Source organism: Dunckerocampus dactyliophorus, chromosome 21, assembly GCF_027744805.1.
Source record: "Dunckerocampus dactyliophorus isolate RoL2022-P2 chromosome 21, RoL_Ddac_1.1, whole genome shotgun sequence".
Lineage (NCBI taxonomy): Eukaryota > Metazoa > Chordata > Actinopteri > Syngnathiformes > Syngnathidae > Dunckerocampus > Dunckerocampus dactyliophorus.
This window is the reverse complement of record NC_072839.1, coordinates 11,104,268-11,127,383: the sequence shown is the minus strand read 5'-3', so window position 1 is coordinate 11,127,383 and position 23,116 is coordinate 11,104,268. Positions and strand designations below refer to the sequence as shown.

The 23,116-nt window shown below is 44.5% G+C and overlaps 2 protein-coding genes across 4 annotated transcripts; one reads left to right on the top strand and one right to left on the bottom strand.

The window, feature by feature from the left end:
- Positions 1-3,546, bottom strand: nell3 (NELL (neural EGFL like) family member 3). Its single transcript, XM_054766182.1, has 5 exons — positions 3,269-3,546; positions 2,673-3,187; positions 1,994-2,541; positions 1,865-1,931; positions 1-1,801 (listed from the first exon to the last, which is right to left on the bottom strand). Exons 2-5 carry the CDS (start codon positions 3,163-3,165, stop codon positions 285-287), a joined length of 2,625 nt encoding a protein of 874 aa, XP_054622157.1. The 5' UTR covers positions 3,166-3,187; positions 3,269-3,546; the 3' UTR covers positions 1-284.
- On the top strand, positions 2,935-21,958 carry apbb1ip (amyloid beta (A4) precursor protein-binding, family B, member 1 interacting protein). 3 transcript variants are annotated; one of them, XM_054766185.1, is made up of 16 exons: positions 2,935-3,213; positions 3,281-3,424; positions 4,388-4,579; positions 10,680-10,739; positions 11,112-11,199; positions 13,160-13,419; positions 14,218-14,295; positions 14,373-14,532; positions 17,867-17,988; positions 18,275-18,349; positions 18,432-18,575; positions 18,647-18,757; positions 19,921-20,019; positions 20,094-20,202; positions 20,284-20,342; positions 20,421-21,958. In XM_054766185.1, the coding sequence occupies exons 4-16, from the start codon at positions 10,680-10,682 to the stop codon at positions 20,997-20,999; spliced, it is 1,944 nt and encodes a 647-aa protein (XP_054622160.1). In that variant the 5' UTR covers positions 2,935-3,213; positions 3,281-3,424; positions 4,388-4,579; the 3' UTR covers positions 21,000-21,958. The 3 variants fall into 3 exon arrangements, with proteins under 3 accessions (XP_054622160.1, XP_054622161.1, XP_054622158.1); XM_054766186.1 differs by lacking the exons at positions 2,935-3,213; positions 3,281-3,424 and adding an exon at positions 3,488-3,793; XM_054766183.1 differs by lacking the exons at positions 2,935-3,213; positions 3,281-3,424; positions 4,388-4,579 and adding an exon at positions 6,364-6,691 and having other exon boundaries at positions 20,421-21,955.
- The last annotated feature ends 1,158 nt before the right edge of the window (positions 21,959-23,116 follow it).

The window sequence follows — 23,116 nt, the reverse complement described above, 5'->3', positions numbered from 1 at the left end:
ACACATACAGTACACGCTGACTGTGCTTTGACGGATAAAAAAGCATTGTTTGGTAAATAAATATAAAAGCAGTATAGCTAGCATACAAATACAGTACTGATGATATTAAAGGATGTACATTTAAAATACATAAGTACAAAATGTACATTCAAACACACACAAGATACAAATTTGGTCACTGCTCAACCAGCTGAAGTACTAAAAGCAGTACTTTCACAGTAAAATATGAACAAAAATAGATTTGAAACACTAATTGTGCAAAAAAAGAAGCTGTCTTGAAGGCATCACGCAGCGACCCAAAGGATGGAAATATTGGTTCCGCCATCATGTGAAATCTGGTTGATACGTCCGCGGATGCAGTCCAGAGTGACATAGACGGCGGTGCCATTCTCCACCTGGAACGAGGCCCTCAAGCCCACGCTGGCCCACTCGCTCCCCTCCGGCATGTGTCCGGAAACCTGCTGAGCCACAGGACCACCCGAACTGCCGCTTCGCTGCAGAGTCACTTTCACAATGTTGCACGAGTGGATGAGCCGCAGGTTGAGGGCGACGTTGGCCGTGCCCCGCTCCAGGAACACAAAGTTCTTCTTCGCCTCACCGGAGCGAGCCAAGCGGACCTGTGGGGAATCCGGAGAGACCTGCTGGAAGGTGAGCGGCTTGTTCCGGACGGCTCCGAGAGGCTGGCCCGCCTTGGCAACGGTGGCGGTGAGAGCGGACGAGACCGCTGAAGGAATCCAGACGAGGCTGAGCATGCTGATCCCGGTGCTGTCGCCAAAGTAGCGGATGCTGCACTGCGACGGTGATGTGATCTCAAAGCTGAGTGTGTCGCCGCCGCTCACCGCCACTGTGCCAGAGAGTGTGATGGACGTGTCCCTGTAGTTGACGCCAGTCTTGAAGGCCTGCGCGGCCTCCTGGCCCGTGCCGTTGCGGCTTGCGTAGGCAATCAGGAAGAAGCCCTCTCGAATGCAGGTGTGTCCCATGGAGTAGAGCGCCTGCTGGAGGACAAACTTGACCACACCGCTCTCCGTGAAGCGCACGCCTCGGCTGTCGTGTGTCAATCCGACCATGTAGGGGTCAGAGACTGATGTTATGCGGAATGTCGGGCGGTAGTTGGCCTGGTAGTGAGCCAGGAGGGACATGTCGGCGCTCATGGCGACGGCGCCGGTGTCATGTGACAACCAGAGTAAGCTAAAAGTAGGTGTAGTCACGTCGTAGACGTGGAGGTCCTTGCTCTGATTGCAGTGTTGATTGGGACTCCTCAGGAGGACACTCACCGTGTCATTGGGCTCCACCTCCAGCCCGGCACTCACGCTCGCTCCCTGGATGTACTTCCCTTCTGGCTGCTCGATGCGTACGCCACTCAGGTCCTGACCCTCCTCTTCCTGGCTGGAATTGAACCTCAAACCTACCTGGAGGAAGTTCCTGCAGCTGTGCTTTATGGCCAAGTTGAGATCCAGCCACAGCAGGCCGTGCTGCAGGAACGTCACCTGTCCACCATCGCTGGACAGAAGATCACTGCTCTCCTTGCTTCGCACGCTCAGTTGCAGCCCGGGAAAGACGTGGCCTCTGGACTTCCTGGCCGAGGGAACCACCACGGTGGCGCTCCAGGACTGGGAGAGACGGCCCTCTGAGGGCGAGGCACAAACTGAGTCGGCCACAGCCATGCAGGGAACGACGACAGCGTGTCCATCGCAATCCGAGCAGGCTTGGCACTCCTGAAGCTCCTGGTTGTAGAAGTAGTTGTGGCCGCAGAAACCCTTCTCCGCTTCTCTCGCTGACACTCCCAAACAACGGAAGCCTCCTGCAGGAAGAATACATGTCATCTTCTTAAAAACGACACTTCCTGGTAACTGCTAGCACAAACCTGGTGTGTTGAGACACTTGACTCGCTCGCCGCAGATGTTTGGTAACCCCAGACATTCATCTCGGTCCTGTAGGGTAGAGGGACGCTTTCAGGACTGCTTGTGGACTCATGTTGGGTTCTCTAACCTACCTGGCACATGGTGTCTGCAGTAGGAGAGCACGATGAAATGAGGAAGAAGCCAGGAGGACACATGGTGCACTTCTCACACTGCGGAGGATCTCGCTGAAAATCACAGAAGTGATCCGCCCCGCAGGCTGAGGGACAGCCGATAAGCGGTTGAGGGATATGCGCCTCTCCCACGACGTCCATCACCTTGGCGTCCGCTTTGTGCACGGCGTTCTGCAGGTGGCTGCGGGCCTGGCTCTGGAGGCCCGCCAAGTGGCTCTCAAAGTAGCTCTGCAGCTCCCCCTGCAGGCCCCGGAAGGACACCTGCTTGACGGTGTCCAGCAGGAGGCCGTACTGGGCCTTCACTGCATCCATCTGCTCATACATGCGCCCCTGCTGCTCCAGGATGTGGCGCTGCTGGGAGAGGAGCGCCTCCTGCTGGTCGGCGAGCTTGTGCTGCAGGTCGCGGATGACTACCTGCTGGGCCCGCAAGGCCTCCACCAGCTTCTCCTGACCTTTAGCCAGCTGGAGGTGGAGGATGAGGGCGTCCTCTGAGGGGACCTCATTTTCACCTGGTGGGCAAATAGTACAATACAAAAGTATTGGGACACATTCTAACTACAGGAAGTAAAAACTGAAAGAAAAAGCTACAATCATATTCATATTTAATTAATAACATGCATAAATGTTATCTAGAGCTGACCTGGTTTGACGTCACAGGTGAGCTGGACCCCCAAAGGCGCGCCACCAACTTCCGGCGACGGATATCCAAACTCGGGGAAGTCTCCCAGAAACTGCGCGGCTCTGTCGGCCAGATGCACCGGAAGGAGCTGCTCAGCTCCAGACGGCGAGCTGTCCTCTGAAGCAGCCCCGTCCACGCAGCTCTCTCCCACGCACGCCCTCGCTCGGACCCTGGGTCTGATCCTGAGTGGAAGCCTGCACTCAAAGCCTTTGCAATCCCGCGTGTGGTTCGTGGATTCAGGAGATCTCACGCAGTCCTCGTCGGTGCATGCTGCAGGACGGACCACCGCGGTGGTGGCATAATGAGAGTGCCGCACCGGTCTGGACGACCTGCTTCCGGGGCAGTGCTCGCCGGTGCACGGTCTCGGGTCTCCAGTCTGGGAGCAGGTCTTCCCCCTGCAGATGTCAGCGTGCACTGACGCGAGCAGGAGCAACAACACCGCTGATGACAACATCTTGCATCACTTGCAACAACGCCTGCAACACAACAATACAGAAAAAAAGTAAAGGAAAAAAAGTAAAAGCCTCCACGTCGCAAAATGCTTTGCTAAAGTTGACCTTCTGTTGCAGAATTTGTTTTCCTCGGTGAAGAAGTGCAGAGAATCTCGCATCACTGCCGCCTGCGTGCACGACAGACCCACACTGAGGAGTCTGGCTCCCACTCCACCATGTCAGGATGTGATGATGGCATTCCAGGAACTTCATTAGCATCAGGTTTCCACAGCCACGCGTTAACCCTTCGTGCACTAGCAGCCCCTCTCTATACACCACATAGTTAGATAGGCTAGCTAGCTAATACTAAAGTCAAAGATGGGCAGGACGCAGTTTTTCGGGGTTAAATCGCTAAACTAACTTGATTAGGTTATACCGATAAACAAACAATGAAACTAGCTTGTGGCACCGACGAGCCTGACAAGATAGTTCAATTATAGATTGGCTAATTAACTTCATGAACTTGCAATTCTAGATGGAGTGTAGGGTAAATCAGGTTTGCTTAGCCAAGTCGGTGATTGCTACAGTAGGCTAATTGGCTTAATAAACTATCTAGCTAGCAAAGCTGTTCTGTGGGGTGTGGTATATCAGGTAGGTGGCCTGCAATGAATAGGATAGATGCTATTGGCTAACTATTTGATAATGATATATAGCTAGACATGCGAATTAGCGTGATAAACTACTTATCAAATAAATACAGACAATGCTGTTTTGTTGGGCATTTCTGGTAGATAACTTGCTAAGCTAAGTATAGTAGATATTGCTATTTAGCGCAGTAGGCTAATGAGCTCTTGCAAACATTCCTGATAAATCATAATGATTAGAGTAGGCTGATTAGCTTAATAAGCTAACTACCTATCAAATATAGATAACTCATTCTGTTTTATGAGGTATGGGGTCAATAGCGTGCTAAGCTAACTTGGCCAAATAGCTTAATCAAATCTAATTTGATAATTAGTTTGATAAAAAATAAATAGAGCTTGTTAGCCTGACAATACAATGGATTAAAAGTCTGACTATGGGGAATGGTTTTCAAAATAAGCCCACTATTCGTTAAAAAAAAATATATGTTGAGTGACAATTTGATGTCTTTCCATTTTGCCCATTGTTTACTTTCCTGTGACCTTGTGCCCCTTTTTAATTGCGCATTTTTAACGTTTTTTTTCCTCCCCTTTTTGTGTTTAGTGAAGTCTGCATGTTGAGACAGCTGCTGGTCCTCAACCTTGGAGACGGTGGTGTTGTGCTGGTCTTGTCAACACGAGCGAGTCCTCTTGTGTGGACACAGCCAACAACTCGTCCAACTGTGGCACAAGGCTGGAATGCAAAGCTTGCACCCGCTCTACTTTGTCTGCGTTTGTGGAACCATGTTTGGGGGAGGTCAGAAATTACTCTCTGCATATTTGTTTTGCACCCCTACACGAGATTTCAAAGTTTTCGGATTAGAAAAAGTCCAAAAATGCAGAAATGTTGTTCATCTTTCTGCTTCGTCTTCGCCCACTTAGTTCAGCGTCCTCACGTTTCCCATCATGACGGCGACACTTTGACAGACGCCGTATTGTCTTGCACGCTCCCTGCTGCTTTTGTCATTATCGACTTTGCGTTTTCTTTGAAAGCAGCAAAGCCCCCGTAAAAAGACTAAGAGGCTGTTTCCAGGTGTGCTTACATGACTAATGGTCCTAAAGTATGCAACCTCACAGCCATGATCACCATGTGGGCTTCTGCAGCCTGCTTGGCTTCTTTGAAAGCCTTCCTGACCTCCTTATAACTCTACAATGAGGAATAAGGAGCTCGTGCTGTGCGGACCACCCTCTTTGTCGTCCATATATGCCAGGCTCAGTGGAGAAATGTTGTACGAGGTGTTGGCGGTCAGCTAATGGAGGAAATGATGGTGGTCGGGACACACGCCTGCACCTCCGCTGTCTGCTTCATTCATCACAAGACCCGAAAGGCCTTTTGCAGACTCTCTGGGTGATGCTTGGCGACAGCATTTCACCAACACTGAGACACAGGGTGGTCTGGCTTGAAGTGGGGGCAGGGCCACAAACCAGAAGCATGCCGACTTGACTGTGCAGGTTACGCTCCGTTTCCCATGTAGATTTGTGGTTTACTACAATTGTGATGTGACCATCCATCCACATCACAATTGGTGACACTCTTGGATCAGATCTCAGTCGTGTGCAGGTGGAGATATTTTCCTTTGTATTTTGTCGGACGTTTGACGTGTAAAGTGGTGTTAAAAGTGATTTGTTGGCCCTCTCAAGTTGACAGCACGGGATTAAAAAAAAAAAAAGGCTTCGCTACACGCCTTAAAATAAAGATCTGTAAACTATTTGTGAGTCAGCTACAGACGTGGGCGTTGTTTGAGCACGTTGTTTTTCTTCAGTGAATAGGCTCACCTAGCGAGTGTGAGCGTAATGTTAGCACTGTAGCTCACGTAGCTATGCTAGTGTTGCTAACATTTACGTCCTCCCGTCCCACTCTTTAACGTGATGTGATATATGGTAGGGCTGGGCGACATGACCTCAAATCAACATCACGATAACCTGGGCAGTTTGTAACGATAAATGCACGATAAACCCAAGATTTGCCATCCTGAAAATAATTGCAGGACATGCAAATTAACTGCTTTTCGTTGATTTATTGACCAAGTGGCACACATTACTTTCAATTAAATATAACGCACGTAATGGGATGCACCTTTCAATATTTTTCAACTAATAATAGGCCATAGTCAACCATTTATTTTATTTTATTTTATTTTTTTAAAGCGATATAGTGAGGTCGCGCTATTCGAACCGCCATGTAGCGAGGGATGACATTTGGCACAAATCAGGTGACTCTTTCTGGCGTTATTGGACACTTGTGAAGCACTTAAAAAACACAAAAATAGGTGAATGAAGAAAGTGAATTTGTATTTCATATTTGTTTTGTTCTTCGTGAGTTTTACTCCCTTTTGGTCCCCCTCAACGTCCATAAAGATTTTATGCACAAGCATCACGGGCAGTTCCACACGTTATTTACCAGTGTAGTACAATAAGATGGTGTGGGCATTCAGCACTGGCACGTCCTGTGTGTGTGCTGTAAATCAAAGTTCCACAGAGGTGAATGATTAACAGCAACGCTGCCATTGCTCACGTTCATTTCAACTCACGTCTCCTCACAGTTGAGGCGAGTTGAAGGTGGTTGGACTCTGTAGGGGGTGTGTTGGCAGGCCCCAGGGGCTGCCCGGGCAAGACGCATTGTGAAAGTCGTAATCAGGAATGCGAGCGGCAGGTCTGGACCTGAACTTCCGCATTAAGCAGGAAGAGGCTGTCAAAAGAAAGAAGCAGATGTAGCGCTCAACAACACACCCAAAAAGCTCTATAACGGCTCAACTTTCTGCTGGATATCGATATTGTTTTTCACTGGAACTCATGTCCAGGACGCCTTTTTCTTGACAATTGGCGGATACATACACATCTATCTTATTATACACACACATTTGAAAAGGTGAGTGTTAACGCTCATCCTCTTTGTGCTTTTAACTTTCATTTGATGCCAGTGAGAAAGTTTTGTAAGGTTGGTGTACAATGATAAGGCATTATTGTGTGTGTGTGTGTGTGTGTGTGTGTGTGTGTGGACTCTGCTCTCATTCCAAGCTGCTTTATGACCCAATAAGCGGGCCTGTCTCTGTTGTACATTTTGTTCAGGAGGTCGAATCACATGTACATTACACTCGGTATACGTTGCTTCTGAGGTAGAAAAATATGTTTACTATGAGACGAGCCATGTGCAAATGTATTTTAGGTGGTTTCAATCAATGTACGGCATGGGTGCCAAACTACATTAACGGCGCTAAAAACCAATCCAATGTAGGGCAATATGCTGATTTCAGCTTTGTATTACGTACATGTGACAATGCACATTAGTGTAATAGCTGATAATACATCTCATTAATGATTAATGTATTTTATTTGTACAATATGCCAAGGCTGTTGGATGAAAATGGCCCACAGGCCACGCTTTGGACACCCCTGATGTACAGTAAAGCTGTGTAGTGGAGTGGCTCCTTGTGCTATGTAATGCTATGCTACAAAGTTGGCTTCGGTATGGATTTTTGCTATAGGGAGGAGCTGCCTGCTTTCCATTTTCATGCCTGAAGAGTTTCACATGTGGATTATATAAATGGACTTCTGTTATCATGACGTCGTCCTTATTGTATTAATGTATTGTATAAAAGCTACAATCTTGGCATAATCAGGCGGGCGGTTGCTGTAAAGTTCAGTACAGTATGCATGATGGTGGCGTTTGTGGTCCTGAAAACTGTGTTCTACATGCGTACATTTTACTTTTAAGTGGGGTGGCCCGATCCGATATCAGCCAAAAAAACAAGATTATATCTGCGTGTAAAACGTTGTGATATCGGCACTCCACAAAAGCAGACCGTTCCAGACTCTGCGCCAGTGTTTCTATCTGGGAGCAGCCCTTCTGCTCACCATGCAGAACCCACGTGATCACAACAGCAGCATGTGCTAGCTAGCAAGGACTAGGAGCGTTTTTTTTTTTGTTAAATTCCGAAAAAGATGTTGCAGCTGAGTGCAACACTTGTCATGAACAAGTTTCCCGTGGTAGCACTGAACCAGGGAGGTTTAATCTCATCGCACATTTGAAGAACATCACGGCTTCCTGAAATGTTTGACACATTTACCAAGTGTGAGAAACTTCCACGGGACAGCAAAACGTCATCGTCTGTAACGTCGTCTGTCGGTGGTGACTGTTGGGTTTAAATGCTTCACTGAACACGTGGAGCCTCGCTACATTATGCCAATTGTGGATAAAACTATACTGTACACCACATGCATCACGAAGTAATTTACAGTTGCTGATGACTATTCCAATCAAGCCATGCTACTAGACGAGTAATAAAAGTATGAGCTGTGCTGATATTGGATCGATATCAGTATCAGACGATATTCAAGACTGCAATATTGGAATCGGATCAGAAGTGAAAGTTGTGTTGGGACGCTTTTAAAGGCACAGTCAAACTTAGTATTGTTGCCTTCCATACATGAGCATCTGTTTAACCTGATTACAGGGAGAAAAAAACATTAGCATGATTGGCTGTCATTTTAGCTTTCCTCTTCTGTTTTATCAGGTCAACCTCTATCACCGTGTCGGGTGTCGGCTCACACGTTAAACACCACTCCACATGACGGCAGAAGCTTTTAAACAGGCTGCTGCTGATGTCATTTCCTTTCCAATGACAACATTGCAAATGGAATAGAAGAAGCTACCACTTCCTCTCAAGAGGAAAAGAAGCGTTGGTGTGAAAATGGTGGTGTGGAGGGGCCTGACAGCAACACAAAACACACACTATGCGATGTGTATGAGGAACGTGTTCTCCTGAGAATTTAAAATTTTGTACAAAAAGTAGAAGACTGTAAGACTGAGATCATTTTGACTGACTTTGTATTGCTTTAAAATGATGTCCTTTTTGTGGGAAAATGGAGCACTTTTGTGGGGAAAAATGCATTGTCAGCATAGCATATCCATCTTATTTATGAAGTGTTGAAGTAGGACTTTTTGGTTTGGACTGCTTAGTGAAGGTTAGATCCTGGAACCAATTTAAAAAAAAAAAGTCCAGTATGTCTTATGGGGAAATTGTCTTCAGTGTTTCCCAAAGTGAGTTACAGCTGGGGCAGTGGAGTGTGTAATTAGCATAATTAGCCCATATGTTTTATTAGGGATGTCGGCCCACCAATATTGGCATAAAAATGTAACATCGGTCAATATCAGTATTGTTTTTTTCCCCCCTAAGTGTGTAAAGTTTGTAGAAGTGTGTAAAGCTGTGCGTGCATACACTCCAGCTGATGCTTTGCTGAATCGTGTTCAGGGTAGCAGGATGTGGTGGGTTGTCAAAACACCGCTAATGATGAGGTTGGTAGCGGGAATTTTTTTTTAAATGCGGAAATGGTGGCCTCGGCCACGCTTTGCCATGCCCAATCGCAAGTATTTGTCAGATGTTTGCTTACGCGAGTTGTACAGTGTTTACAGCCATGTCAAGAAGCTAATTGCTGGTGCTGTATCCATTGGCTCCACAACAGATATGTTTAGATAGATAGATAGATAGATAGATAGTTAATTAAATCATCTCCAAGAGAAATTCACATGTCCGGCAGCTCTGCAAAAATGTCTTTGATGTACTTAATCACAAAATAAAACAAAGGCAAGACGAGTTAAGAAAATCGAATAAGAAAAAATAAATACGGAACGGATTACGTCAAATTTGTAGTACTGTAGTAGTAGTAGTAATAATACATACATATATAACAGGGTAATAAGTGCAGTCCTTCCACAACAGGAGATATGCGATGTATCGGAAATTAAGAGTTGGACAAGATCGATATATCGGTTGTCGTCAAAAAAGCCAATATCGGACATCCCTAGTTTTTATAGACAAGAGAGTAAAAAACAGGAAAATCCATACAACTATGTATAGATGTATAAATACAATTTATTTTGCTTCTTTGTGGGGTTTTTTTATGTCATAAGCAAGATGGAGCCACCTGCTAGTGCTTTTGGATGGGGTGAGGGACCCACTGCTTGTTGAGAAGCGCAATTTCATGCTACTTTTCATACTCGCTAAATATAGCGGCAAAGTCGCTGAGTTGGCAACAGTAATCCCTCCTGCTACATCTTCTTATTCTCCGGCAGACCAGTGTGCATGAGGTGTGTTAAGCAGAGTTACAATGCCATCTACTGTATGGAGTTGTCACGACAAGCTACATTCACAGACAGTCCTACGAGGGAGGGTGAACAGGTTGCGCCAAATCTATTTGTGGCATTTCAAATTTTTTTAAATGCACAAATTGATTTGTGCAATTAAAAAAAGTGAACCTCACATTTGGGGGACGTCATGGAAATGAAAGAAGAATTCATTCCAAGGTCAAACTGTTTATTAACTTTTTGAAAGTAGAATTTTAATGTTCTTAAGTGTAAAAGAAGTTAACAACTGTAAACAGAAGAAGTTTGTCAAGTTGAGAATTTTAAGATGAAATAAAAAAAACATCAATCCCACTAACCGGTGAATACATGATGTTTTTTTGTGTTTTGCGTCTTTGAAGTGGGCCGTAGAGCGAAGGTGATTCGTCACAGTCAGAATGGAGACCTGCAAGCCAGCCCTCAAACTTTCTACTGCACTCGACTTGCTCTCTTTAGTTCAGCAAGACAAAGCAAGCCTGCACACAGAAGACGAGTGAGGTGGTGACGAAATACAAGCCTGCAGGTTATAAAATGAATCGTTTGCGCGGCTTTAGTAGCAGCAATAGTGTCGTGTGTGTTTAACATGTCTGAGATCATGCATTTGATCTCCTCAATCCACGCATTCCACACGACCCCATCCCAGCAGCCACATTAACCTACACAATGCACTGTCTATTGTATATTATATACTGTATATACGCCACAGTTTGTGTAATTTTTGTGTGTCTTTAAACAGATGGATGACATTGACGCCATGTTCAGCGACCTGCTGGGGGAGATGGACCTCCTGACTCAGGTGAGGTCAACACGTATATTGACATTTTATTCAAAACATGCAACACAGTGGCAGCATAAAAAAAAAACACAGGGCCGGTGGGGGTCCAATGGTAGCTCCAGGTAAGATTTTTTCCCCCCTCGGGTTCCAAAGTTGAAAAGTCCCGCGGAGGACTTTGATGTCCACTTGAAATCATCTCCATCTCAGAGGAGGCCCTGCCTGCCTGCCTTCATTCATTCAACACGGCACACAGGAGCCCTGCTAAGTGCACTACATGGAAACACATGGAAGCCTGCTCTGGCAGCACTTCTACATTTCAGCCCACTTGCAATGTGTTGCTGATTAACACACACACACACTTCTTGTAAACACTCTCTTCTCCTCTCCTTGCAGAGTCTTGAACAAGAAGTAGCGCCGCCTGCCCCCCTCCCCAACGCTAACCAGGAGGTCAACCTCTCCATCGGCTTCACGGACCTTAATGGTGATGCCCGATTTGTTATGAGTCAAACTACACCAGGGGTGTCCAAAGTGCGGCCCGGGGGCCATTTACGGCCCTCGGCACATTCTAAAAATATGATTAAACAATAAAATGTAAAAAACAACAGCAAAAATGGGGAAAAAAGCAGTAATATTACAAGAATAAAGACAAAATATTAAGGGAGTAAAGTCATTATATTAACAGAAAAAAACAGCATAAAGTTGTAATATAAGAAACAAACCAAACAAAGAATTAAGTTGAAATTTTAGGAAAATTAGGTTGGGTAAATGCTATAATGTTGTTATAATAAAGTCAAAATATTAAGAGAATAAGTCATATTAGTATGAGGGGAAAAAATTAGAATGTTGACGTATTTGTAAAATAAAAAAAACACTCAAACACTAATGAAGGGAGAAATTCAAGAAGTTCAAAATAATATCACTGATAAAAATGAATAAATATATTTTATATCTGTTTGGGTTGATTTAAAAAAAAAAAAAAAGAGGAAAAGCGGCCGCCGCATCTTTTGATTTTTTCAGTATGCGGCCCTCAGTGGAAATAGTTGGGACACCCCTCAACTACACATTTCAGCAGGAATAAAATATCTTCTTACGTGACAATAGAAATGGCTGTCAGTATTAGAGTAGTCCTTGTGCAGCTTGTATAGCAGTATAGAGTCAACACAGAGCTATTTCTGTCTAAATATCTCAGTACATCTCACACTGAACATGTCCAAATGTTGTCCTCTGTGTTTATATTTATCGTGAGCACCACTGTTATGTAGCATTCTTCTTAGGCACTCCTTCATGATGACATCACTTTCTTATACACAAATACATTTTGGTGCGTAAACGACAACGCACATTTGATGATGTCATCCCCTGCCAATGCTGAAACCTAAAGGAACTGACAAAAGGACACCACCTGGAGTGGAGACTGCGGCTTAATTTGACTCAAGACAGGAAACCTCAGCCTACCAGGACACAGAAAGGATTGACAGAACGCCTGATTGCAGTCCTTTGGGAAACATTGGGATGTTAGACACCTTGCACTCCTCCATTTTCTATACGATTGAGAATGTCCCACAGGGGCTCAATTGGGTTCAAGTCTGGAGACTTTTCCTCCTCAGCAAGGCACTTGCTGGAGCACTTGGAGGTGTGTCTTGGTCATGATGCAAAACTGCGGCCCCGCTTCTGCTTCACTATGTCGCAGTACATGTTGGAGTTCATCTTTCCTCTCAGTGAACCGCAGCTCCCCCAGTGCTGGCAGCACTCGTGCAACCCTACCACCACCACACAATTATCCTGGTACTGACTTGTACTTCCAGCTATCTAAACCTATACTGCTGTACAAGCTGTACACTGACTGCTCTTAAGGTAGTGGTTCTCAACTGGTTTGGCTGCAGAACCCAAAATCACCCATTTTTTTATTTTTCAACTCAAATATCTTATAATTAATGAAAAGACCATGCAGTATGAATTTGAGGTAGTGCCAAAAAGCTGACCTGCTGCTGCATAAAAAAATGTCCTTCCAAATAAGAGTGCAAGATTAAGAATCACCACTGTAAAGCGTATCCACTTCCATTGTATTGGCCCTTGAGAAAATACACTGTAATAAAACAGCTTTCAAAGCGTGAAGGCCAGTAATTATCCCCATGAGGTACATGAGTGTAGCTTGTACCTTACAGAGACAAATAGACTGTACTTGTATTTGTGGCTCAGCTCAGAGCAGACTTGTTTGGCACTTGTTCAAAGCAGGAGTTCCAACAAAGATTGAAATCTGTGCGCTCGGCCTAATTACTCAGCGTCCGCCTCTGGCTGTCACAGGCTGTAAAACAAACAGCAGTGATGATAAAACAACGTCACACGCACTTGACTTTAAGTGTTCCCTCTTTTGTCTTCATAGCTTCATGGAGTGTTTGTCATACCAAACTGTTTTACACTTGCTCTTTCCCCCAAACTAGAGTCCCTCAATGAGCTGGAGGACAACGACTTGGATGCCCTGATGGCCGACCTGGTGGCCGACCTCAGTGCCACCGAGGAGAAACTGGCAGCAGAAATCCAGGGTCTGAAGGCGCCGTCGCCGCCCCCGCCGGAGCCCGCGCCTCGGGAGCCGAGCGCCCGCCCGCCGTCCTCCGTCAGTTCCAGGAGCAGCAACGTCAGCACGCCAACCTCCTCCACCAGCTCACCTTTACCGCCTCCGCAGTCTGCTAAACCTTCTATGGTGAGTCAGATGACAAAGGAGTCTTCTCTCAAAACTACTTCAGCAGCTTTAATAAAGACCTGAAACTTGACCAGTAACTGGAGGAGACATCTAAGTGCATTTTTACGTGCTGTTAAAACTCAAAACAGCAGAACTCCTGAAGCCATAGGAGGAAGTGATGTCACAACAGGTTGGTGGTGAGTCTTTCGGAGAATGCAATCAGACAGAAAAAGGGTTGCAACAAAAACAGCAGCGTATTCATTTCTGCTTTTTCGGGAGGGTAAGCTCATTGGTGTGCAGTGGTCTGGAAGGGATCACACTCATGCAGTGTATCAGGAGGCTGGGATAGAGGAGGTGGAGAAGGTGGCAGTTTTGAAGAAGAAAAGCCAGATGGAGGCTTATTGCTTTAGCAGGGTGCTGACCTCATCACACCGAAGAGCTCCTCGCTTTATCCACGTTTACATATACGGTACACCCGTCCATCTCATAGGTGCCATAGTGTTTATCACATACAACAATGGAACATTAAGGAGTGGAACAGGAGGACACAAATGGTAGCAACACAAAGCTATGGTGCTAAATTTCAGACTTGCACATCTGTAGCAGACTGACAGGCTCTGGGCTTCATTTTCATATGTGTGGCGAAGCCTGGTGCAGGAATTTGAGTGGAGCAAACAAGTGAGGGAGATGTTTTTTGTCATCTTTGGTGCTCATAGGTGGACATATTAGTGTTAGAACATCATTAAAAAGTCACCTTTGTGTCATAGGGGACTTTTAACACAAGTGCCTGATGACTTCTTTGATGTGTGCTGTCCTCAGGAGGAAATCGAGGCCCAGATAAAGGCAGATAAAATCAAGCTCGCTCTTGAGAAGCTCAAAGAAGCTAAAGTGAAAAAGGTAAGTCGACAGCTTCTGTTGAAATCGTCAAAACATTCAAAGAAAAAGTACCAAAAAAAGTGTCTTTTCTGCCACAGCTGGTAGTGAAGGTGCGCATGAATGACGGCAGCTCCAAGACGCTGATGGTGGACGAGAGGCAGAGCGTCCGCGAGGTTCTGGACAACCTCTTTGAGAAGACACACTGTGACTGTAACGTGGACTGGAGCCTGTGTGAGACCAACCCCGAGCTGCAACTTGGTGAGATTTTCTAGCAGTAAAAGACAGCACAGCAGACAAGCAGTAGAGTCTGTGTTGGCCGCATTGCTGTCTCTCTACGAGAACACTCACACCACACGTGTGTTTCATTTGGCTAAGCAGACGTCCGCCAGTCATCCTTCCCTGTCATGCGGAAAGAGAAAGACGCCGTATGATCTCAATCCTCCCACCGTACCACACGTCTGTGCTAAATTTACTGTTGCCATCTGTTTTAGCACTTCCCCTAACAATGTGATGATTAGGAAAGAGTTAACAAGTTATATATATGTATGTACAAAAAACAACCTATGTAGATATGGCAAGTTTTATATATATGTATGTTAAAAAAACAACCTATGTAGATATGGTAAGTTATATATATGTATGTAAAAAAAACAACCTATGTAGATATGGTAAGTTATATATATGTATGTAAAAAAACAACCTATGTAGATATGGTAAGTTATATATATGTATGTAAAAAAAAAAAAAAAACAACCTATGTAGATATGTTAACAAGTGATATATACGTGTATATGTATGTTAAAAAAACAACCTATGTAGATATGGTAAGTTATATATATGTATGTAAAAAAAAAAACAAACTATGTAGATATCCTAACAAGTTATATATATATGTATGTAAAAAAAAAACAACCTATGTAGATATGTTAACAAGTTAAATATATACAGTCAAACCTTTCTTAGCGGCCACCTTTATAGAACGGCCACCTGCCTATAGCAGCCACAGAAAAATCCCCCGCAGCAAATTTACATGTTATAGACCCTGTGTATTGCAGTCACCTGTCCAACGCAGCCAGCAGCCACCCATTTTGTCTCCCTTGGTCAATATCTGACTGCATATAGCGGCCAAATTACCAACTCAAGTAGAAGCTTCATGCATGAAAAAGTTTCATTTTTCAATCAATGAAGCCGTCGTGTGTAGACTTTAATTACTGAGTCCTATCTCAGTCACAATCATTTTCACAAGATCCACACAAACTGTCAGTTGTTCCACATAAAAAAGCCGTCTTCTTTTGAGCTTGCCATTTCCTGGTCAAACATGTAACTTTAAGAGCATTTGCATCAAAACATTACCGCAAATTAGGCTGGGAACAGGACGTGCTCCCAGTGACGCTACAATAAAAAAAAAACATACGCTAGCATGCATGCGGCAGCGGGAGCAAAACTGAGTTTGGTTGTACTTAATTGAAGTATTTTAGAATGTACTCACGTTATTTTTCATCAATCCTCATCCACAAATCCATCAAAGTCCTCATCTTCTGTATTTGACACTAATACGCTACTAGTCTGTTAACTTGTCAGTGTTATTCAGCTCCGAAGCAAAGAAGGAAACTTCTCCTGTTGCTTCTGCCAACTTTATTTATTGAACGCGGCCACCAGACAGCAGCTCAGAACACACACACATCTCTCAACATCGTCTCTCCTTCCTGCTTGCCCACGAGGCAAAGGTTAAACAAGCCCCATTACATAGCTGTCCAGCCAATGCCTGGAAGAAATGACACCGTTTATTTCCTGGTGTGCACTGGTCAATACTGTAATGCTGCTTGTTTTGGGGAAGGAGAGACTCACGTCGCCGATGCACTTTAATCGCTTTATTAACAGCGGAGAACACTGCAGGACTTTACATTCACAACCTATGCAACACAACCTATGCAGATACGGTAAGTTATATATATATATATATATATATATATATATATATATATATATATATATATATATATATATATATGTATATATATGTATATGTATATATATGTATATATATGTATATGTGTATATATATATATATATATACTGTATATATATATATATATGTATATGTATATATATATACTGTATATGTATATATATATATATAAACAAACAAAAAAAAAACAGCCTGCGCCTCAGCTTTGTGATATGGTAAAAAAAAGCGTATTGTTAGTATGACCCTTTTTCCTTAAATTTCACTTTTATTTTTTGCTTGTTTTTCCATTTTTTCATCAAATATTTCAACATTCACATTTGTTATGTTATGTCTTCATTCCCATGATATTTGACTTTGTTCCCAACCTAATTTTCCAAACTTTGCAACTTCGTTGTTTTGTTTTGTCTCATAATATTACAACTTTAGTGTCGCTATTACCTGTTTGCAAATTGGTGAATTAGACCTTAAAGATTGTTTTTGTAATTCCAAAAATAACAATAAACAGAATTTAACAGTCTGCTAAGCAAAGATAAAAATATGCCTTAGAAGAAAACAGACTATTTCAGTGAAATATTTTTTTCAAACTTAGGGGGCGCAGTGAGTCCTTTCTTTTTGTTGTTGCAGGGCTTTTAGCTTTAACTAATAATTGTAAAAAAAAAAACAAAAAAAAAAAACAGCTGTTAATATAATGTAAGATGTGTAACGTTGATACAATGGACCCCCTGTTTTAGTCAATAATCTGTTACAAAAATGAAAACCAAAACGGAACAAAAACTTTAGCGCCTCCTGGTGGTGGTTTGAATCCTGGAGACTTTCTTAAGAGTGAAGTACAGGGAGGTAAAGATGTCTGACATTAAATCTCCATCAACACAGAGTTAACACCCCCGCTAGCTTAACCTTCAAAGCCACGCTGGCCATGTGTTCCCCATGCACGCCGCCATGTGCGCTTCAAAGGCCTGTGTTCCTCCTCCCCATAGCGTCCATGTTTAATCATCCTAATATGGCCCGATAAAGACTGCAACCCTGTTAGCAATTTATCCCATGCCAGCATGTGCTGCTAACCTCTAATTGCTAAAGTGAAGTCAAATGTGCACGGTGGCGTGATGGACGTCTGCGGTGCAAAGTGTGTGTGAGGGGAGGTAGTGGTGGAGGTCCTTAATGGATATTTGGGAGATTTAGTGCTGTTTAAAAGTCCTTTCTGCTAACATGGGAGTTTTTACTTTTTGGAGACCTTCCCACATTGGTTCAGGTCTTGTGGAACAGACCTTTGGAATACTTTGGTAAATTTGTACACTACGTATCCACAAAGGTTGAATGAGGCAATGGACTCTTTTTTTGTTGAAGAAGTTTCACTTTTAATCCCAAAGGCTTCTTTAGCTGTAAATTTTAAATGTGGCAAATTTGTCTCTTGTGAGTGGGACCCCTGGTGGTGGTCACAAGAGAGGAGCTGTGGTTGGTGAACAGCCTGCAACATTGTACTTCCTGTGGAGTGAAAATCTTTGGGGGAGAGATGTTAAAAAAAGATTGTCCTTGTGGTGGTTTGGCACCAGGCAGGGGCATGACCTATTAACTTAGCCTATTTGGATCATTTTTTTTGTCAAAAAAATTTTCTTCTTCTGCTAGAACGCACATTTGAGGACCATGAAAACCTGGTGGAGCCTCTCTTGGCGTGGACGAGGGACAGCGAGAACCAAATCCTCTTTCAAGAGCGGGAAGAGAAGTACGAGGTCTTCAAAAACCCCCAGGTGAGTCCAGTCCAGAGGTGATCTGGTTTGATTTGTCTCTTGCGTAATCAAACGTCTCCATCTTGGCTTTTTTTTTGTCAATGATGGAACGTCTTTGGTGCCCTCCTTGAAGACACTAAAACATCAAACAGTTTGCCATGTTTGTCACTCCATTTCTAACATTTCCACTCTTTTAGGTGATTCTGTGGATTTATTTTTAATCCAATAACAATTTAAGATTAATTTCGTACAACCTGTCCGATGAACCTTAACATAGAAAGCCAAAACTTTTGTTTTACTGCTGCAGACGTTCTACTTGTGGAAGAAGGACAAAAGGACGGTGAAAGACATGAAAGACAAAGACAAGGCGATCTTGGTCCAGGTGATTCCGAAGTTACACCTAACATCAAAGTGGGCTACCACCATTGTGATCGCCCCCGTTTTAAACTAGTATATCCGCACAGGAGAACTTCTGCGGAACGTCCATCATCGTGCCGGACCTGGAGGGGGTGCTTCACCTCAAGGAGGACGGCAAGAAGTCGTGGAAGCAGCGCCTCTTCCAGCTGAGAGCCTCTGGCATTTATTACGTACCTAAAGGCAAGACAAAGGTTAGTTAGATTTTTGTTCAACACAAAATAAGTGTACCACACGGTATCACTAAACTTTCATTTTCTTTCAGTCATCACGTGACCTGGTCTGCTTTGTGCAGTTTGACAACGTCAACGTCTACTACGGCAAAGACTTCAAGGCCAAATATAAAGCACCCACAGACTTCTGCTTTGTACTCAAAGTAAGTCCAGTTCTTCCTTTGTGTGCGTGTGCACACACAGCATATACGTGTACATCACATATATACTTAGTCGAAACATACATGCTATGCATGTGTAGACTGGATACATCATGTCTTAAAGGTCATATTGTAGCAGGTGTTCCCAAACCTTTGGATGGGAGTGTAGGTGGTGAAGTATGTTAAAAGAAGAGTACAATTTGAAGAAGTGAAAGGTGACACTTCCTGTTGAGAGAGTGCATTTCCTCTGAAGGGTGGCGGAAGTGAAAAGTGATGAACTTGTTAATATTGTTCTACGCCATTCATTTAAGATGGCGGGGGGTGGAATGCTGACTAAAACGGAAAGGAGAAGAATGGAAATATAAAATGTGTTGACAAGTTGGTGAGTCTTAAATGGAAGCTTTCTTTGTAGGCGATGTTGCTATTTTAACCAATTGATGTCTTTGATGGGAAAACATGTTGGCTTCAATATTTAACCATCCCTGAAAAAATGACATAGCTGGAGCATGAAAATGCCCTTTCTGTTCCTTTGACTTATGGGCCACACTGCCCCCTTGTGGTTGCTTGTTGTGTTAAAGGGATAGTTTGGGATTTTTTTTGCATTAAGTTGAATGATTTCAACAGCAACTCACCCCCCACTTGGTCCCCTTAGTCCAGTTCTGGTCGAATTTCGGTGACGAAGAACATAGTTCCAGGTAGTCGCTGGGGTTACACAAGGAAGGAGTTTGGCTTCTCAGAACAGGATGCGTTCAAAAGAGCAATACATTTGCGTCACAAAAACGCCTACTCGCCTGTCCATTCTTGTGTATGTGACGAAGGCGCTCGCATCGTCTTCTGCAACGGAGCACCGTGGCCATCTTGTTTACGTTGGGTGTTCAGCAGCGGAAGAAGATGCAAGCGCTTTTGTCACATACACAAAAATGGACAGGGATACGGCGGGAGACAAATATAATGCTAGATAATGTTTTGAGAAGCCAAAAGTCCTACCTCGGGAAACTACCTGGAACTGCGTTCATCACCGTAATCCGACCAGAACTGGACTTAGGGGACCACGTGGGGGGTAAGTCATACAACATTGTGTCAAAAATCGTATCTATCCCTTTAATATCACATGTACTTTATAAACACAACCTAGACAAGCACGTTGAGCAAGTGTGTCTCCTCAGCATCCTCAGATCCAGAAGGACTCTCAGTACATCAAGTACCTGTGTTGTGACGACGCTTGGACCATGAACCTCTGGGTGGCTGGAATACGCATCGCAAAGGTATTATCAATGCAAAGATCATCATGGTGATGCGTGATGGATTAAAGAGAGATTTGCCTCACTGTTCTTTCCAGTACGGTGCCTCTTTGTATGACAACTACAAAGCTGCAGAGAGGAAGGTGGCAATGGGTTCTGTGTGGGCCAACTGCAGCGTTCCATCAAGCTCCAGTCCATCCGCACCAAGTGGGCCCCAGCTACCACACACATTGATTTTTTGAGTATCTGTTTTCGTGTGGACACTAACTCTTTGGTTCCTTCTGACAGGTGCATCACCCAGCCAGGTGGCCAACGGCCATGCTGTCAAACATCAATCCATTTCTAAGGTTGCATGCATTTATACCTTTCATGCACATGCAAAACTCAGTTCACTAAAATGCCTTCATGTCACCTGACCTTCACAGGACAACACTCTACCTACGCCGGCACCACCTCCTCCTCCTGCAAATGTAGGCTTCCCTTCACCACCACCACCGCCGCCGCCGCCGCCGCCTCCTCCTCCCATGACTTCCTCCAAGCCCATCCCCCAGCCGCGACATCTGCCCACCAACTTCCCTCCTCCTCCGCCCATCACCAACAACTCAGAAGATCCACCAGATTTCCTCCCCCCACCTCCTCCAGCTCCTGGCTTTGGCCCACTGCCATCGCCTCCTCTGCCAATTAATACTCTGCCACCTCCCCCCCCTCCTATCAGCACTCTCCCACCTCCTCCCCCACCCATCAACTCACTGCCACTTCCTCCGCCACCAGATGCTGGCTTTTTACCACCACCGCCCCCTCCACTCACAGGAGCACTGCCGCCACCTCCACCACCCCCTCCAACAACATCCACCGCTCCGCCGAGAGCACCACTGAGGCCTTCTGGGTCAGTGAAGAAGGTACCTCCTCCTCCACCAAAGAGGACTACACCTTCACTGCATGGAGGAGGAGGAGACTTTATGTCAGAACTGATGCTTGCCATGCAGAAAAAGAAGCATCATTAGCTTGATGACCTGATGATGTTTACAATCTGTGCCCTGCACAAAGCTAAAACAACATGCATTTGTAAATAATATTCACGAATTAAAAAATGTGAATAAATTCCATATCGACCTTCACTTCATTAAAGTAAATATTTAGGGGAAATATCCCAGTATTGAACAATGTAATTAAAGAACATCTACCATGTAACTCCTATGACAATCAGGCTGAAAATAGGACATCAAAAGTTGAAGTATATTGTGTATTTCTCTTACTTTAGTATCTTGGAGCTGGGGGGGGGGGGGATCTCTCAAGAAGAGCAGCTGACCTTTAACCCCTGGGCCCACCTTGGAGGCCTTGCTGCATAGCCCGCCTCCTCTGCTGAGGTTTGAGTGATGAAAGGAGATGAGAGGATACGGTGCAGCAGCACCACCTAGCGGGTAAAATGAATAAAGCTAGAGCATTAAAAGCTTATGTCCATTGAAATACTGTAGTTGGATGTGACTCCTTGCTCTGAGCAGTATTTGAACTCCTGTTTCCTTTCGCCACGACCTCGTGGTGCTATCAGCAGAGATACCCAGGCAGACACACACAAACATAACTAACCACGTACGGCTTGAAGGTTCATTGTGTAATGCGACAAAACCAATCATCACAACCACTGAAAAAGAAATGTTAAAATTCCATGGCAAAATAAACATTGAAGTCATAAAGGAGTTCAGTCAAAATGCTGTTCTTGTGTTTGAGCTTTTTCACATTCTGTGCCAGTTTAAAAATATGCATGAAGAATTCAGCGTGCACGGACCACCCTGACATGGTCACATTTAGGCCCTTCAATACTTGATGTCATTTACATTCTTGTCAATGCAAATACTCAGTCAATATGTACATACTATGTACTGTACATACTGTATGTAATGTGTGTACTACACTCTTCACGCTAAATGTTTGGAGTTGGCCGAACCCTCGTCGATGGAAGCTAGTTACTAAGTTTGTTACTGGTACTAGGTGTGTTGGTGACAATGTATTGGATGATATTTCTCCAGGTCCAGCACGAACCACCATGGCGCTCTCATCATGTCTCAGTGGTGGAGTTCAGGTGGTCACGCTACTCGTGAACAGTTTAAGCAGACTGGCTTCAAAACAACTGGTGATTGTTGGCTGTTTTGTCGAGAAACAAACACACCAAATGGCTTCCTGACTACTTCCTTGGTATTGCTCCATCTATCGCCGTCATCACCACCAATACAAACACCGAAAAAGAAAAAGACAAATGGCTTCCTTGCTGTTTCGCCAGGTCCGGCACGTATGGTGGTCATCACCTCCGATGTAATATCATGTCTGATTGCCAGCTGGCTAACTCAACTGGTAGCACTGCAGACTATGGTGCAGGGGGTCGGGGTTCAAAACATGTTCCTGAGACTATCTTTCACAATCTGTTTTGTCTAAAAACAAATGGCTTCCTTGCTATTTCTTCATGTCCAGCACGTGTTGTCATCACTACCGATACAATATCATGCATGTTCGCCGTCTGGCTTTCTCAGTTGGTAGCATCGCAGGCTGTGGTGCAGCGGTTCTGCGTTCAAATCCCTGTCAGGGTCGCCTAACATGTGAATGGGACTTGCTTTCACACTATCACAATCTGTTTTGTCTAGAAAAAGACAAATGGCTTCCTTGCTGTTTCTCCAAGTCTGACACGAATGGTGGTCATCACCTCCGATGTAATATCACATCTGATTGCCAGCTGGCTAACTCAACTGGTAGCAATGCAGGCTATGGTGCAGGGGATCGGGGTTCAAATCCCGGTCAGGGATGATCAACAAGTGATGGAAGCGTAGGGCATCCATCTACATGTACATGTTTTGTCGAGAAAAAGACAAATGGCTTCCTTGCTTTTTCTCCAGGTCTGACACGAATGGTGGTCATCACCTCCGATGCAATATCATGTGTGACTGCCAGCTGGCTAACTCAACTGGTAGCACCGCAGGCTATGGTGCAGGGGATAAGGGTTCAAATCCAGGTCAGGGAAGCTCAACAATTGACTTGGTGTTGCTTTCCAAGTTGGTGTGAGAGAAAATGGAATAAAAATTTTGTGCTAAGTTTTTTTTAAAGTATAATAAGAGATCTTATAAAAAGGCCC

What these genes read in the sequence shown, in the direction of transcription:
- apbb1ip (XM_054766185.1), top strand. Translation starts at nt 10,680, where the DNA reads ATGGATGACATTGACGCCATGTTCAGCGACCTGCTGGGGGAGATGGAC. An exon ending in AGATGGACCTCCTGACTCAG is followed by an intron (nt 10,740 to 11,111) that starts GTGAGGTCAACA and finishes CTCTCCTTGCAG; the next exon opens with AGTCTTGAACAAGAAGTAGC. An exon ending in ACAAGGCGATCTTGGTCCAG is followed by an intron (nt 18,350 to 18,431) that starts GTGATTCCGAAG and finishes ATATCCGCACAG; the next exon opens with GAGAACTTCTGCGGAACGTC.
- nell3 (XM_054766182.1), bottom strand. Translation starts at nt 3,165, where the DNA reads ATGTTGTCATCAGCGGTGTTGTTGCTCCTGCTCGCGTCAGTGCACGCT. An exon ending in CTGCAGACACCATGTGCCAG is followed by an intron (nt 1,932 to 1,993) that starts GTAGGTTAGAGA and finishes TCTACCCTACAG; the next exon opens with GACCGAGATGAATGTCTGGG. An exon ending in CAAGTGTCTCAACACACCAG is followed by an intron (nt 1,802 to 1,864) that starts GTTTGTGCTAGC and finishes TTCTTCCTGCAG; the next exon opens with GAGGCTTCCGTTGTTTGGGA.